Here is a 14,403-nt window from a genome sequence, read left to right as displayed (position 1 = left end):
TCTAATATTATTATGTACTTTATGTCCTTTCGTCGCTGTCTTACCGACACGGGTCGTCAAGTCTATAAATGATCTCATTTACATGAACAAAGCTTCATTATATCTTAGTCTTCATGTCATAGTTTGGGCCTTTTAATTCAGTTTTAATAGAGCAACTCTGCTTTTTACATTAATGTGTTATTGTAGGTAAAAAACAATCAATTAAAAAAGTTAGGGAGCAAAAGGAGGGGATTCAAATATGGAGATAAAAACTCAGATTATCAGAGATTAGAGTCGTAAAATTACCAGGGGATTAAAAAAAGTGGATAATTTCCTTAAATTTGTGGTAAATTAACAAGAAAAAACTTTATAAATGTGTTTTTTTTTAGGTTCTAGAAACACTTCACTGTGTAACGTTGAAGGTTGTTTTTTTTAGATTCTTTTCTTGTAAATTTCTGATTTTAATCACATATTTAACCGTATATTTATCTCACCTCATCTCATCTTCAGCCTCTTATCCGGGGTCGGGTCTCGGGGGCAGCAGCTTTAGCAGGGGACCCCAAACTTCCCTTTCCCGGGCCACATTAACCAGCTCTAACTGGGGGATCCCGAGGCGTTCGCAGGCCAGTGTGGAGATCTAATCTCTCCACCTGGTCCTGGGTCTTCCCCGAGGCCTCCTCCCAGCTGGACGTATATTTAGTATTTTAGAATATTTGAAGGTTTTTCTTCTCTTGTGAATTTGTGACTTTAATCTCTGAGAATTTAAGAGTTTCTTTATTATTATTATTATTATTGTTTACCTACAATGACCCTAATACGTCATGGTAGCTCTTAAATATCTTTTGAAAATCTTCAATCTGTTAAATTGAAGGTGCTTTAAATGCGTCCACAGGTTATATATGAACTCCCATAAGTCCTGCTGCCAGTCATTTCATAAAGAGGATTTCAGACAATCCTTATTTTGATTAAACGTAATATTTATCTCAGATTACCGTAGATTTCAACACAACTCAGGTCGCCACAGTTTATCTTCTTCCTTGATGTAAAAATAATGAACTAAAAACAAAAGAACAAGATTAGTTCTTCTAATTAAACAGGAAGCATTTACGTCGTTAACCCGTCGTTTTTACAGTATTAGCACTTCCCCTTTAATTTCCCCTTTTCACGATCAGCTCATACATCGTTTACGCCGCGGTTTCTTTTTTAATTGCACATTTTATACGACTGCTATTTGTTCTTATAACCAGATGCACGCAGTCGCTCAAGTGAATATAGTTCTGGATTGACTTCTACATCAGTGACTGTGGCTCTAATGCGTCGCTGCTAATCAGGTTAACAAAGTGCGTCTGCGTAGAGATTTACAGTGTCGCGCTTTACCGCGCCAGGCGAAGCCCTCTGCCGACTCGCTCGGCTCTTTGCGACTTGGGGGCTCGTCCGGAAAAGCGTTACGATTCTAACTCTCTACTTAAATATATATACTCATATACTTTATACAAAAATCAATATCTAATGTAATACCATTCTTTTTTCTTCAACAAAATAAAATATGCATTGCACGTTTCCCTACGGTGAACGTATATGTGTGAAACAATTCAGCCGACATGGTTTTGTCAACAGGTCGTTAGCAAGGCCCAAATTTCAGTCATGATTTTACAGTAAAATAAAGCTGTAATCCACAAGATTTAACTATAAATGAATGTATTTGCCTCTCTTTTTAATTCATAGTTTGTACGTGTAATTATGAAAAGTAACGCACTACAATTCACATGTAATCCATGTGTTTATTACTGTAGAAATTTGTTATTTTCGGACTAAATTCTCCGGTTAACGATACATTTTGTTAACGTAAATGTTGAACCGAGCACCGACTTCATCGCGAGGCAAAACCCCGGAACAAAGTTAAATAAACTTGTGGATTACAGCTTTAGTGCTGCTGCTAATTTCCCACCGTGGAGGAAACACGTTGAAGTTACACGTGTTCACCGGTCGGCGACTGAAGTTCGGTACTTTGGCATTTCTCGAAAAAAAAGCTCTCCAGCGCGTCGGCTCGTGGTCGACAGCTGGAGGCAGAATCCCTTCTTAGACCCGTGATCTGAGGAACACTTGAACACATCAACAACAGTTAATTAAATATCACTAGATGAAACTACAGCTACCCACTAAAACGCGACAAAAACAGGAATAAAAAAATAATGTGCATCATCACTATCCCCGTCACCTGACTCACACGACATGGAGCTGAAGTCAGAGGTGACACCTGCAGAAAGGCTGCGCCGTCGTCAACACACTGTGCCTCTAGTCCGCACATTTCACCCTGGACCGTTAGAAACAACTTCATTAACACGACCGGGCGATGTTGCAAAAGCGTCGCCCTGTCCTGACTAGACACGCAGCTGTGTTGACAAAGACTCAACCTTTTTTTGTATGAAAGTAGCTTAAATCCTAGGAATGTACAGTAGATTGAACCTGTAGAGTTGAACAGCGACTGCTTCCCTTTTTCACCGTTTAGGAAGGGAGGATTTAAAAGAAGGAAGTCGAGGGACTGTCTAAGGAGTTACCGTGGAAGCAGGAAGCGTGACCTTTTAAAGGCCAGAGCCTAGACGTTGATAATGCTCATTTTTCAGTAGTTAGAAAATTAAATGGTTTCTATGTTTGATCCTTCCTTCATTTATAACCCCCTTCACCCGTTAAGTATCTAAAAAGCTGCTCTACACACTCTCCTGCTCTGTCGATTTGGATTTATCTTCAAGGGGCGTGTTCTCAGCCGCGGGAGGCGGAGCCGCTGACGGCGCCTCCACCAGCGGGACCTTCTCCTTCACCGGTGAGGCGGGGAGCGTCGTGGCGGTGCTGGCGCTCGCGGGAGGGTCCTCGACGGACGAGGAGGCGAGAGGCGGGCCGCCGCCGCCGCCGAAGCACTGGGCGATCTCATCGAAGGTCTTGCCCCTCGTCTCTGGGACTTTAATGAAGGTGAAGATGAAAAAGAGGATGAGGAAGGCCGTGAAGATGAGGAAGACCCAGGGCCCGCACAGCTCCTGAGGGGAGAACAGAGGGGAGTCGGGGGTTAGGAGAAAGACTTGATCTCACATGTTCTTCAGAAGGACATAAGAACCAGGACGATCGCCTCTCCCTCACCACTAGTTTGGGGAAGCTCATTCCAACCAGGAAGTTGGCCGTCCAATTGCAGCAGCCGGCCACAGCCATGGCGGCTGGGCGGGGCCCCTGGGAGAACAGCTCCGCCACAATGAACCAAGGGATTGGCCCGGGGCCAAGCTCAAACATGGCTACAAACAGCATGACGGCGATGATGGCCATGTAGCTCATAACGGGAATGTCCTTCTGCTCAGACAGAGAAAGGGAGAGAAAAATATTTAAGTTAAGTTATTATCAAGTTATGTAAATGCAACATAGCTGAGCTGCCATTCAAAAGTAGCTGTAACAACATATCACAGAAGGAGTTGTGATTATTTTTGTATTTTATGTGCGTGTAGTTTGGTTTAGGGCGCACTCACACTGTCCATCCGTCCCGTGCACAAGCGCGCTTCACGGGTAAAGCCTAGTTCCTTTGACCAGTGTGAGTGCAACCGCACCGCGCCTAGGAGCGGCCAGTTGCCGTCCACGGCCCGTTTGGGAGAGGTGGGCTTTTGTAAAGCACGTTTGCACATGTACGAGCACGAGCGTGCGCACGTGTACGAGCCCGTGGCCTACGGCGGTTCTGATTATTTATGTGCGCCTGTTGGGACATAGAAAAAAGAAGGACGGACCATGCGTTACCATGTTTTCTGCGCTGCTTTCCATTCTGTGGCCAAAAGACCGCACACTTTTGTAAACAAAGCGACGCATCGCGATGACGTCATCAATGCGTGTGACGTGTTACGGCGTGATAACGTATAGGCGGCAAGAAGCATTTGCTGAGGCCCAGGTAGTGTGAGTACAAACGGGCCTGGAGGGGGGGACAAGGACCCTAAAGCACGGAGCACGGGACGGATGGACAGTGTGAGTGCGCCCTTAGATGCCGTGTTTAAGTAAACTTTGGTCGTTGATGAAGTTTCCTCTATCGTCTAACGCCTGCACGTGGGAGCCGCTGTCTCTCCGCTCCTCTTCTTCTCTATGACGGAGCTGAACTCACCAGCAGGAGGGAGACGGTCATGAGCACAGCGCTGATCGCCATGCCACCCAGTCCCAGGAGGTGCAGAGTCCTTCGCCCGGCCTTCTCCACCAGGAAGAGCTGCAAGACAGACAGACAGACACAGTGACGTGCTGCTGAACACACACACACACACACACACGCGGGAACAAAGACTATCACATTGATGTCACTCACGGAAACGACAGTGAAGATGGTGTTGACGATGCCGGCTCCGATGGTGGCGTAGATGGGCTGTTTCACGCCAGCGGACTTAAAGATGCCCGTCGAGTAGTAGAACACCTGAAAGACACAATCACAGAACGTCACGCTTACGACCATGGACAGATTCTGAGCCGACGGGCCCCTGGGCACAGACATGTAAGAGGCCCCCCACTCTATGTAGGAACAAGACATCTTAACTCAAAGTCTACTTTTGTTTCTGCTTGTGATCATTTTTAGTCGTTTTGTACGTCTGATTGTTTTGCATCCATTTTTTGTCATTTTGCATCTTTGTGTGGTGGTTTTGCATCAATCTTTAAATATTTTACGCTTCTATGTCGTCGTTTTATATCCATTTCTAATCATTTTGCATGCTTTTGTCATCATAGTATGTGATTTATGTCTCTATGTGGTCATTTTATATCTATTTCTAATCATTTTGCATGCTTTTGTCATCATTTTATGTGGTCTACGTCTCTATGTGGTCATTTTGTGTATATTTTCAGTCATTTAGTATCTCTACGTGGTCGTTTTTCATCCCTAAAGTCATTTTTTGTCTCTTCGTGTTCGTTTTGGTTGTTTTGTGTAAACTTGTTAGGGCCCATGAACTTATGCACCCCTTACAATCCAGATATAGTGTATGTTTATGTGTATGTGTGTGTATGTGTGTGTGTGCGTGTGTGTGTGTGTGTGTGTGTGTGTGTGGACATGCTGCCTGTTGCTGACTCACAGCGTTGATCCCCGACAGCTGCTGGGAGAGCTGCAGCATGACGGCGATGAGGAGGGGCTGGCGGTACGCCCTGGAGCGGAAGAGCTCGGGGATGGTCACCTTCTTCTCCATGGCCATCTTGGCGCTCTCCTCCTTCATCTCCTGCAGGTCTTTACTCACATCCTCGCTGCCACGCAGGCGCACCAGTGCTGTCGACACAAACACAACATGTCCTCATGACTCTGACAGAGAAATATTCAACAAATGTTCAATACATAAAAGTATATTCATATATATACGGTAACTGAGGATCATGATGCAGGTGTACAATAAGACAATTTTGAGCTACTTCTCGTCGTCTCTGTAGTCTATTGTTCTACAAACCTTTATGCCATTAGAGTTGTTTTAAAGATGTTATAATCTCATAAAAACCCTACACACACTCCGTGGAGAAACCAAGAACGATTACAATATTATCCAAAAACTCTGCAGTGACCTATATTTCAGAGTGAGCTGCTTTCTGCTTTATTTGCTCCGGAAACCAAAACACGAGGCAGAGCAGATTCTTTGTGTTGAGAAAGAGAAAGCAGCTGTAATATGAACACGAGGGCTGCACGACATGAGCAAAAAACATTCAATAACGTTGTTGAACGCCCCGTTAATGATATTACTTGCAAAGAAAGAGATCGGTTCTCTCTTTGGCTGCTTTCACTAAGAGCTAAAATACAACAAACTGCTGAAAGGAAATGATTATCATGAACATTATTTTATTGAACATAGTTCGTTCATTCATCTTCAACCGGGGGGCTGGAGCCAATCCCAGCTGGGAGGGTCCACCCTGGACAGGACGCCAGTCTATCACAGGACACATAGAGACGAACAGAGACAGACAACCATTCACACCTACGGGTGATTTAGAGTCATCAATGAACCGAACACCTGCACGTCTTTGGACTGTGGGAGGAAACCGGAGAACCCGGAGAAAACCCACGCAGACACGGGGACAACATGCAAACTCCAGAGACCTTCTCGCTGTGAGGCGACAGTGCTAACCACCACAGCACCGTGTAGCTATTGAACATAGTATAATTTTAAAATGCACTTTTCTACTGAAACTTTCTTTTAACTCACTCAAAAACTCCCTGACTACCTCTCGATAATGACGAAAAACAATTTATATATTTATATGTTTTAATTAATTTGTAATCCACAAATGTATTCCTATAGAAATTATGTCCGGAGCAAAGACGGATATCATGTGACACAGTATAAGAGCTGTAACGACCATAAAGTTGTTTTGGTGCCTAAACTGAACCGCCATGGTCACGTGATGGTCGCAGTTTCACTGCGTTGTAAATAGAACGTCATAATTCATAAGTTATCATAGAAAATGCCGTGCACATGTTTTCGTATCATATCAAACGAAAGTGCTGTGATGCGACTCTGTGGAGCCTGGTGTTTGCTTTTGTTTGTGTCAGATGAGGTGTGAGGGAGAAGTGGGTCAGCGCCTCGGAGTCGACCCCGGCTCTCAGGCTGCGGGCTGAACAGCTGCCAAAACCTTCTGCCTTTTCAAAGACTCTTCTCTTCAGGCTATAGTGTCACCGTGACTCACCTGATCTCACCCGGCGTACCTGTAACTAACGATGTCTCCCTGTTTTCTTTCTCTCTCCTTCATCTTTCTCTCCTACTTTTGTCAGCACAAACAGTGGATTGTCAGCAGTTGCAGCAGTAATGGTCTCGTTAGTAGAAGAAGTGTTTTTGTAAGTAGAGGCAGCAGTGAAGAAGAAGAAGAAGAAGAAGAAGAAGAAGAAGAAGAAGAAGAAGAAGAAGAAGAAGAAGAAGAAGAAGAAGAAGAAGAAGAAGAAGAAGAAGAAGAAGAAGAAGAAGAAGAAGAAGAAGAAGAAGAAGAAGAAGAAGAAGAAGAAGAAGAAGAAGAAGAATTTTTCACTCTGTTATTATTATTATAGAGGTTACACACACACACACACACACACACACACACACACACACACACACACACACACAGGACCTATATACATGCAATTACTGGTGAGATGTCAGAGCGAGGGGGCTGCCAAAGGCTCAGCGCCCCGAGCAGTTGGGGTTCGTCGCCTTGCTCAACAGCACCGAAGGCAGTGCCCAGGAGATGAACTGGCACCTCTCCAGCCAACAGTCCACGCTCCATTCATGGTCCACACAGGGACTCAAACCGCCTACCCTCCGGTTCCCAGCCGAGTCACCTATGGACTGAGCTACTGCCGCCCAGTTGTATTATTTTATGATAGTTAGTGCGTTACCTTTGCGTGCTGCTCCTCCTGTTTGAGGTTGATGAGCAGGAAGCGAGGGCTCTCCGGACAGAAGGGCAGCAGGATGCACTGCAGCACAGCAGGGGCCACAGTGAGGGCCAGCAGCAGGGGCCACAGCTTGTCTGAGCCCAGCAGAGCCTCCAGACCGAAGATCTAAACGCCAAGAGCCACAACAGCCGTGTCAGAGTTACAGCTTAGATAAATAATGTATCTGCAGCAAAATCTGCATTGTAGCAGTACGACAGTGCTGATTATATAAACCAACTCAACTAAATGTTAAAATGTTAAATGTTAAAAATAGTTAGATTAAAGTATCATATAAACGGTTTAAATAGTTAACATTATTCATCCAGGTCGTCGTTCTCCTCAAAGCAATTTCAGTCAAAAGCAACTGGACTTGGTTATTTGTCTAGGAAGACGTTTCACCTCTCATCCAAGAGGCTTCATCAGTTCATGTACGCATCTGACCAGGACCAGGACCAGGACCAGGACCTGGACCAGGACCAGGACCAGGACCAGGACCAGGACCAGGACCAGGACCAGGCTGGGACTGGTCCAGCTAACTGGTGTGGAGATCCAGGTATTTAACCTCTCACAGGCTGATGATGTCACTGAAACGCCGTCGTTAGAGTGACAGTCGCTGGTGGGAAGTAGGTCTGGACTTCCTTAGTGCTGGTCCTGGTCCTGGTCCAGTCGTTGGTGGAAGTAGGTCTGGACTTGGTTAGTGCTCTATTGAGTCTGAACCACAGTCGTTGGGGTCGCAGGAGACCATTTGTGAACAGTTGTTCTCTGAGGTTAGATTGTTGAATGAAGGGATGAAAGGGCAGCATTGTAAACTGGAGATAAGTGGAGTCTCAGACCTCCTCCTCTGTTTAGCGATGGTTTCTCTACTTTTGCATAGATGCTTCTTTTACTCCTCTTTCAAACCATCTGTCCTCTCTGTCCAGGATGTGGTCAGATGCGTACATGAACTGATGAAGCCTCTTGGATGAGAGGTGAAACGTCTTCCTAGACAAATAACCAAGCCAGTTGCTTTTGACTGAAATTGCTTTGGTGATACTAAGTTAGTCGTAAGATCTCCGACCAAGCAAACCTTAATATTGACAGTTCAAATATACGAAAACCACAAAACCGCCGTCATAAAACGTGAGGTTCGTTGCTGCTTCAGGTCAGCAGCAACGAACCTCACGTTTTATGACGGCGGTTTTGTGGTTTTCGTATATTTGAACTGTCAATATAAGGTTTGCTTGGTCGGAGATCTTACGACTAACTTAGTATCACCAAAGCAATTTCAGTCAAAAGCAACTGGCTTGGTTATTTGTCTAGGAAGACGTTTACCTCTCATCCAAGAGGCCTTCATCAGTTCATGTACGCATCTGACCACATCCTGGACAGAGCAGGACAGATGGTCTGAAAGAGGAGTAAAGAAGAACTGGCCGTGAGGTTGAGGAGGACTGACGCGTTCATTGATTAACTGAGGGATCACCGTACGTGTGTCCGGGTGGATTGACCTGCCTGAGTGTGCGTGAGGTTCAGTTTCATGTCTAAGAATTTACAGATAGGTTTTAATGTTTTTAGGCTACGTGTGTGTTCACGCGTGAGGGTATGAGCTCCTGCTTTTCGTTAGTCTTTTGTGCATTGAGTGATGGATATAGTAGCTTTTTAAAGGACTATTTCAACATTTTTTATATGAATTATTTGCTCAAGTTTAATTCTTTTAATTATTCGGTTTGTGAGCACTTTACACAACACAAGCGTGCGGCGTCCAATAGCCAGAAAAATTAAATTCTTGCAGTAATCTCCAAATGCGTTCACAGCACGGATTTTTCCATGATGTTCTTCAGGATCTGGGGCCTTAAAGTGTAATCCCGTGGTTTTTCTGCATCAATGGGCCGCCGAGACAGTTTTTTTTGTAACAACTATTAACATAGAAATCCGGGAGAGTCGCTAACAGCCGGACCTGGCTAACGGTGATTAGCTCGGGGCAGTACGGTGAAGGCATTCAAAGGTCTTTTTTAACCACTAATGCTGCTGAAAATAACAGCAAACCTCTGCAGCAGCATGAGAAGAGTCCCTACACACACTACAAAGCAGCAATGGGCTCCTTCCTTTGGGATTGACTTTGGTAATCCACTGTAATGGACTTTACTATGAGAGGAGCTGATACAGGGGCCAGTAGGTAAGTCTTTAAAACACTCTTTAATAAACTCTGGCTTCACTAACTACGCTGTTGGTCGCGGGGGCAGCAGCTTTAGCAGGGGACCCCAAACTTCCCTTTCCCGGGCCACATTAACCAGCTCTAACTGGGGGATCCTGAGGCGTTCCCAGGCCAGTGTGGAGATCTAATCTCTCCACCTGGTCCTGGGTCTTCCCCGAGGCCTCCTCCCAGCTGGACGTGCCTGGAACACCTCCCTAGGGAGGCGCCCAGGGTTCATCCTTACCAGATGATCCTGAACCACCTCAACTGGCTCCTTTCCCCTCACTCGTGCTGACTTTGAATGTTTCTGAAAGAACCTGATGACGAGGACAAATAAAAAGGTTTAGCTTTCATTATATATTGAACAAATTTAGTTCCCACCTGCCGAAGCGGTTCGCCATAACGCCCACGCTGAAGGAGCCCACCATGCCGCCCACGCTGAAGACGGAGACGGCGATGCTCCACACGATGGTGCAGACGCCGGGGTCGATGGGCACGCCATAACGCTCGACCCAGGTGTTGTTGAAGAAAGAGCGGAGTTTCTGATGGCAGACAAACGTGATAGAGAGATAAATCAAATGACATAAACTTAAATAAACTAATCCAAACTTGTTTATATGCCAAACTTATTCAAACAGATGTTGAATTTTAAAACGTATGCAGTATTTCCTTTCTAGGAGTCTGTGACATCAAATTAGAGACAATATAAACACATCATGGTATCAAACAATGTCGTTACTCGATGAATTGTGAGAAGATTTAATAAATAAGGAATTATAAAGAGAATGAATAAAATAATAAAAAAATAAATATAATAAATAAATATCAAATAGATTATATAATTTCCAAAATTTAAAAACATTGTTTTAACATTTATTTGTTAATTTATTTTGAAAGGAAAAGAAAAGCACCAATAAATAATACATCACATACAAAAATAATGTAAAAAAGAAGTAAAAAATGGAGTAATTTATACTATATAATAATAATAATAATAATATATGTTTTAATCATATAAATATATACAGACATAAATGAACTATTAAAAAATGTTATATAACAAATAATATAAATAAAATCATTCTTTTAAATTGTGTAATTTGTCGTTTTATTTCCACATGTATACTTTTATTTATTCCTCTTTACATTTCCACATTATCATTAATTATTTTAAAGGCACCTCTGTGACTCCATATAAACAAACACCTGTCGTTAATAATCACCGACCTGCTCCGGAGCATTGATGACTCCGGTGTTGTAACCAAACTGCAGAGAACCGATGACGGCGGTGCCCAAAGAGAACAGGAGATAACCTGTCACCTGCTTCTGCTGCTGTGAGGAAGAGGAGAGGAGGAGGAGGAGGAGGAGGAGGAAGACGAGGAGGAGGAGGAGGAGGAAGAGGAGGAGGGGGAGGGGGGGGAGGAGGAGGAGGAGGAGGAGGAGGACGAGGAGGAGGAGGAGGAGAAGGAGGAGGAGGAGGAGGAGGAGGAGGAGGAAGAGGAAGAGGAAGAGGAGGGGGAGGAGGAGGACGAGGAGGGGGGGGGAGTAGGAGGATGAGGAGGAAGAGGAGGAGGAGGGGGAGGAGGGGGAGGAGGAGGAGGAGGGGGAGGAGGGGGAGGAGGAGGAGGGGAGGAGGGGGAAGAGGAGGAGGGGGGGGAGGAGGAGGAAGAGGAGGAAGAGAGGAGGAGGATGAGGAGGGGGAGGAGGAGGACGAGGAGGGGGAGGGCGAGGGGGAGGAGGAGTAGGAGGATGAGGAGGAAGAGGAGGAGGAGGATGAGGAGGAAGAGGAGGAGGAGGATGAGGAGGAAGTGGAGGGGGAGGGGGAGGAGGAGTAGGAGGATGAGGGGGAGGAGGAGTAGGAGGAGGAGGAGGAGGAGGATGAGGAGGGGGAGGAGGACGAGGAGGAAGTGGAGGGGGAGGAGGAGGAGGAGGAGGAGGAGGAGGAGGGGGAGGAGGAGGACGAGGAGGAGTAGGAGGATGAGGAGGAAGAGGAGGAGGAGGATGAGGAGGGGGAGGAGGACGAGGAGGAAGTGGAGGGGGAGGAGGAGGAGGACGAGGAGGGGGAGGAAGAGGAGGAGGAGGAGGAGGAGGAGGAGGAGGAGGAGGACGAGGAGGACGAGGAGGGGGAGGACGAGGGGGAGGAGGAGTAGGAGGATGAGGAGGAAGAGGATGAGGAGGAAGAGGAGGAGGAGGGGGAGGAAGAGGAAGAGGAGGAGGGGGAGGAGGAAGAAGAAGAGAGGAGGAGGAAGAGGAGGAGGAGGAGAGAGACATAAAAATGTGAAATCTGAGCTCATAATGAGATTTCCCATAATTGCAGTGAGTGAACAGATGCATTAAAGCTGCAGTGGAGACGGGGGACAGTATCCGGTATCAAACAGTGAACTCACGCTCAGACTACACACAAACACACGGGCACTCGTCCTTTTTACACTGACATCACTACGACACATCAGCTCCTTATGTAAATCATGTCAACATATGTCAAAATAACAGCAAACCTCTGCAGCAGCATGAGAAGAGTCCCTACACACACAACAAAGCACCAATGGGCTCCTTCCTTTGGGATTGACTTTGGTAATCCACTGTAATGGACTTTACTATGAGAGGAGCTGGTACAGGGGCCAGTAGGTAAGTCTTTAAAACACTCTTTTAATAAACTCTGGCTTCACTAACTACGCTGTTGCTGCTTTGTTTTGTGTGTAGGGACTCTTCTCATGCTGCTGCAGAAGATTCAAAACGACCAGAGAAAGACTCAAAACAACCACAGAAAGACTCAAAACGACCATAGAAAGATTCAAAACGACCATAGAAAGATTCAAAACGACCACAGAAAGGCTCAAAACGACCATAGAAAGATTCAAAACGACCACAGAAAGGCTCAAAACGACCAGAGAAAGACTCAAAACGACCACAGAAAGATTCAAAACAATCACAGAAAGACTCAAAACGACCACAGAAAGATTCAAAACAATCACAGAAAGACTCAAAATGACCAGAGATAGACTCAAAACGACCAGAGAAAGACTCAAAACGACCAGAGAAAGACTCAAAACGACCACAGAAAGATGCAAAACGACCACAGAAAGACTCAAAACGAACACATAAAGACTCAAAACGAACACAGAAATACTCAAAAAGACCACAGAAAGATTCAAAACTACCACAGAGAGACTCAAAACGACCACAGAAAGACTCAAAACGACCACAGAAAGACTCAAAACGAACACAGAAAGACTCAAAACGACCACAGAAAGACTCAAAACGACCAGAGAAAGACTCAAAACGACCAGAGAAAGACTCAAAACGAACATAGAAAGACTCAAAACGACCAGAGAAAGACTCAAAACGACCAGAGAAAGACTCAAAACGACCAGAGAAAGACTCAAAACGAACATAGAAAGACTCAAAACGAACACAGAAAGACTCAAAACGACCAGCGGGTTCACTAACTACGTTGTTGGTGCTTTGTTGTGTGTGTAGGGACTCTTCTCATGCTGCTGCAGAGGTTTGCTGTTATTTTCAGCAGCATTAGTGGTTAAAAAAGACCTTTGAATGCCTTCACCGTGCTGCAACAAGCTAATCACTGTTAACCACTGTCCTAGATATCGCAGGATAAGACCATGGGAGGATTTTACGCCATGATTTCACTTTAACAAGGAGCCGACAAATATCTCTAAGGATGCAAAATGTGTCTCCACTTCCTCCCAATGTACGAAAGTGAAGCCAAACATCCTGGATACGGGCGCCGCCATGTTGTAATCGCTCAGCCAGACTCTGCGCAGTAGGGCTCGTGATTACTCAAACTTCACTTTTCCTTCTGCATGTTTTCTCACACTGCGGCACCCAGAGGTCGATGAAGGTCAAAGATTATTAAACTCCGTGATTAATCCCACGTATGAAAATCCTCGCAGGTCAAACTGAGTCACGGCAGCAGAAATTAGGCCACTGTGTCTTTGTTTCTGCTGAGGTGTGTAATAATAAAGAGGCCGGCTGCTGACGGGGCAGAATCTGCGTCTGTTATATGAGACAGTACAGAGACCCGGAGAGGCCTCAGCTGATCCACCGCCCTTGGTGCGACAACATTAGAGCGAGGTCAGGTAATATTAGCATAGGCCGCACTTCTCAGGACTCATTGTAGCCAGGAGGGCGTCGGCCGCGCAGGACCAATAAGAGGAGGAGAGAGAAATATGTGTGGAAATGATCTGAAGGTCAAAGTGGAAGCGTTCAAAAATCTCAGAGTGATTTTTCGAAACATGAAGCTGATAACAACTCTCACCCTCTCCACCAGCTGCTGACCTCCAGCAGAAGCACCTTCAGCCACAGACTCATTCTCCCCCGGTGTCACACTGAACGCCGGAGGAAGTCTTTTCTCCCGGTGGCCGTCAAACTCTTTAATTCATCTACAGGTCAGGTGAGGAACTTTGGAGACTCTGCGTCCTGAGCAAATGTTACTTTATATCATCATCTCATCTCATCTTCAGCCTCTTATCCGGGGTCAGGTCTCGGGGGCAGCAGCTTTAGCAGGGGACCCCAAACTTCCCTTTCCCGGGCCACATTAACCAGCTCTAACTGGGGGATCCTGAGGCGTTCCCAGGCCAGTGTGGAGATCTAATCTCTCCACCTGGTCCTGGGTCTTCCCCGAGGCCTCCTCCCAGCTGGACGTGCCTGGAACACCTCCCTAGGGAGGCGCCCAGGGTTCATCCTTACTAGATGATCCTGATCCCCCAGTTAGAGCTGGTTAATGTGGCCCGGGAAAGGGAAGTTTGGGGTCCCCTGCTGGAGCTGCTGCCCCCGCGACCCGACCCCGGATAAGACGCTGAAGATGAGAGATAAAGCTTCTTGAATCTTGAATCTTGAATCTTGAAGC

The 14,403-nt window shown here is 45.9% G+C and overlaps 1 protein-coding gene across 1 annotated transcript; it reads right to left on the bottom strand.

Moving 5' to 3' along the window:
• Positions 1-2,687: 2,687 nt before the first annotated feature.
• On the bottom strand, positions 2,688-13,288 carry LOC310955410 (solute carrier family 2, facilitated glucose transporter member 1-like; the record flags this gene model as incomplete). The annotated part of the gene is given in 11 exon segments (XM_083925229.1): positions 2,688-3,011; positions 3,112-3,315; positions 4,106-4,204; positions 4,301-4,405; positions 5,055-5,242; positions 7,331-7,342; positions 7,345-7,492; positions 8,721-8,850; positions 9,918-10,078; positions 10,764-10,868; positions 13,277-13,288. Coding segments are annotated over 11 exon segments (1,488 nt in total).
• Between the last annotated feature and the right edge of the window lie 1,115 nt (positions 13,289-14,403).

This window comes from Echiichthys vipera (assembly GCF_963691815.1).
Source record: "Echiichthys vipera genome assembly, chromosome: 13".
Classification (NCBI taxonomy): Eukaryota; Metazoa; Chordata; class Actinopteri; order Perciformes; family Trachinidae; genus Echiichthys; species Echiichthys vipera.
Note: the sequence above shows the minus strand (reverse complement) of the source record. Positions and strands in the feature narration are given on the sequence as shown.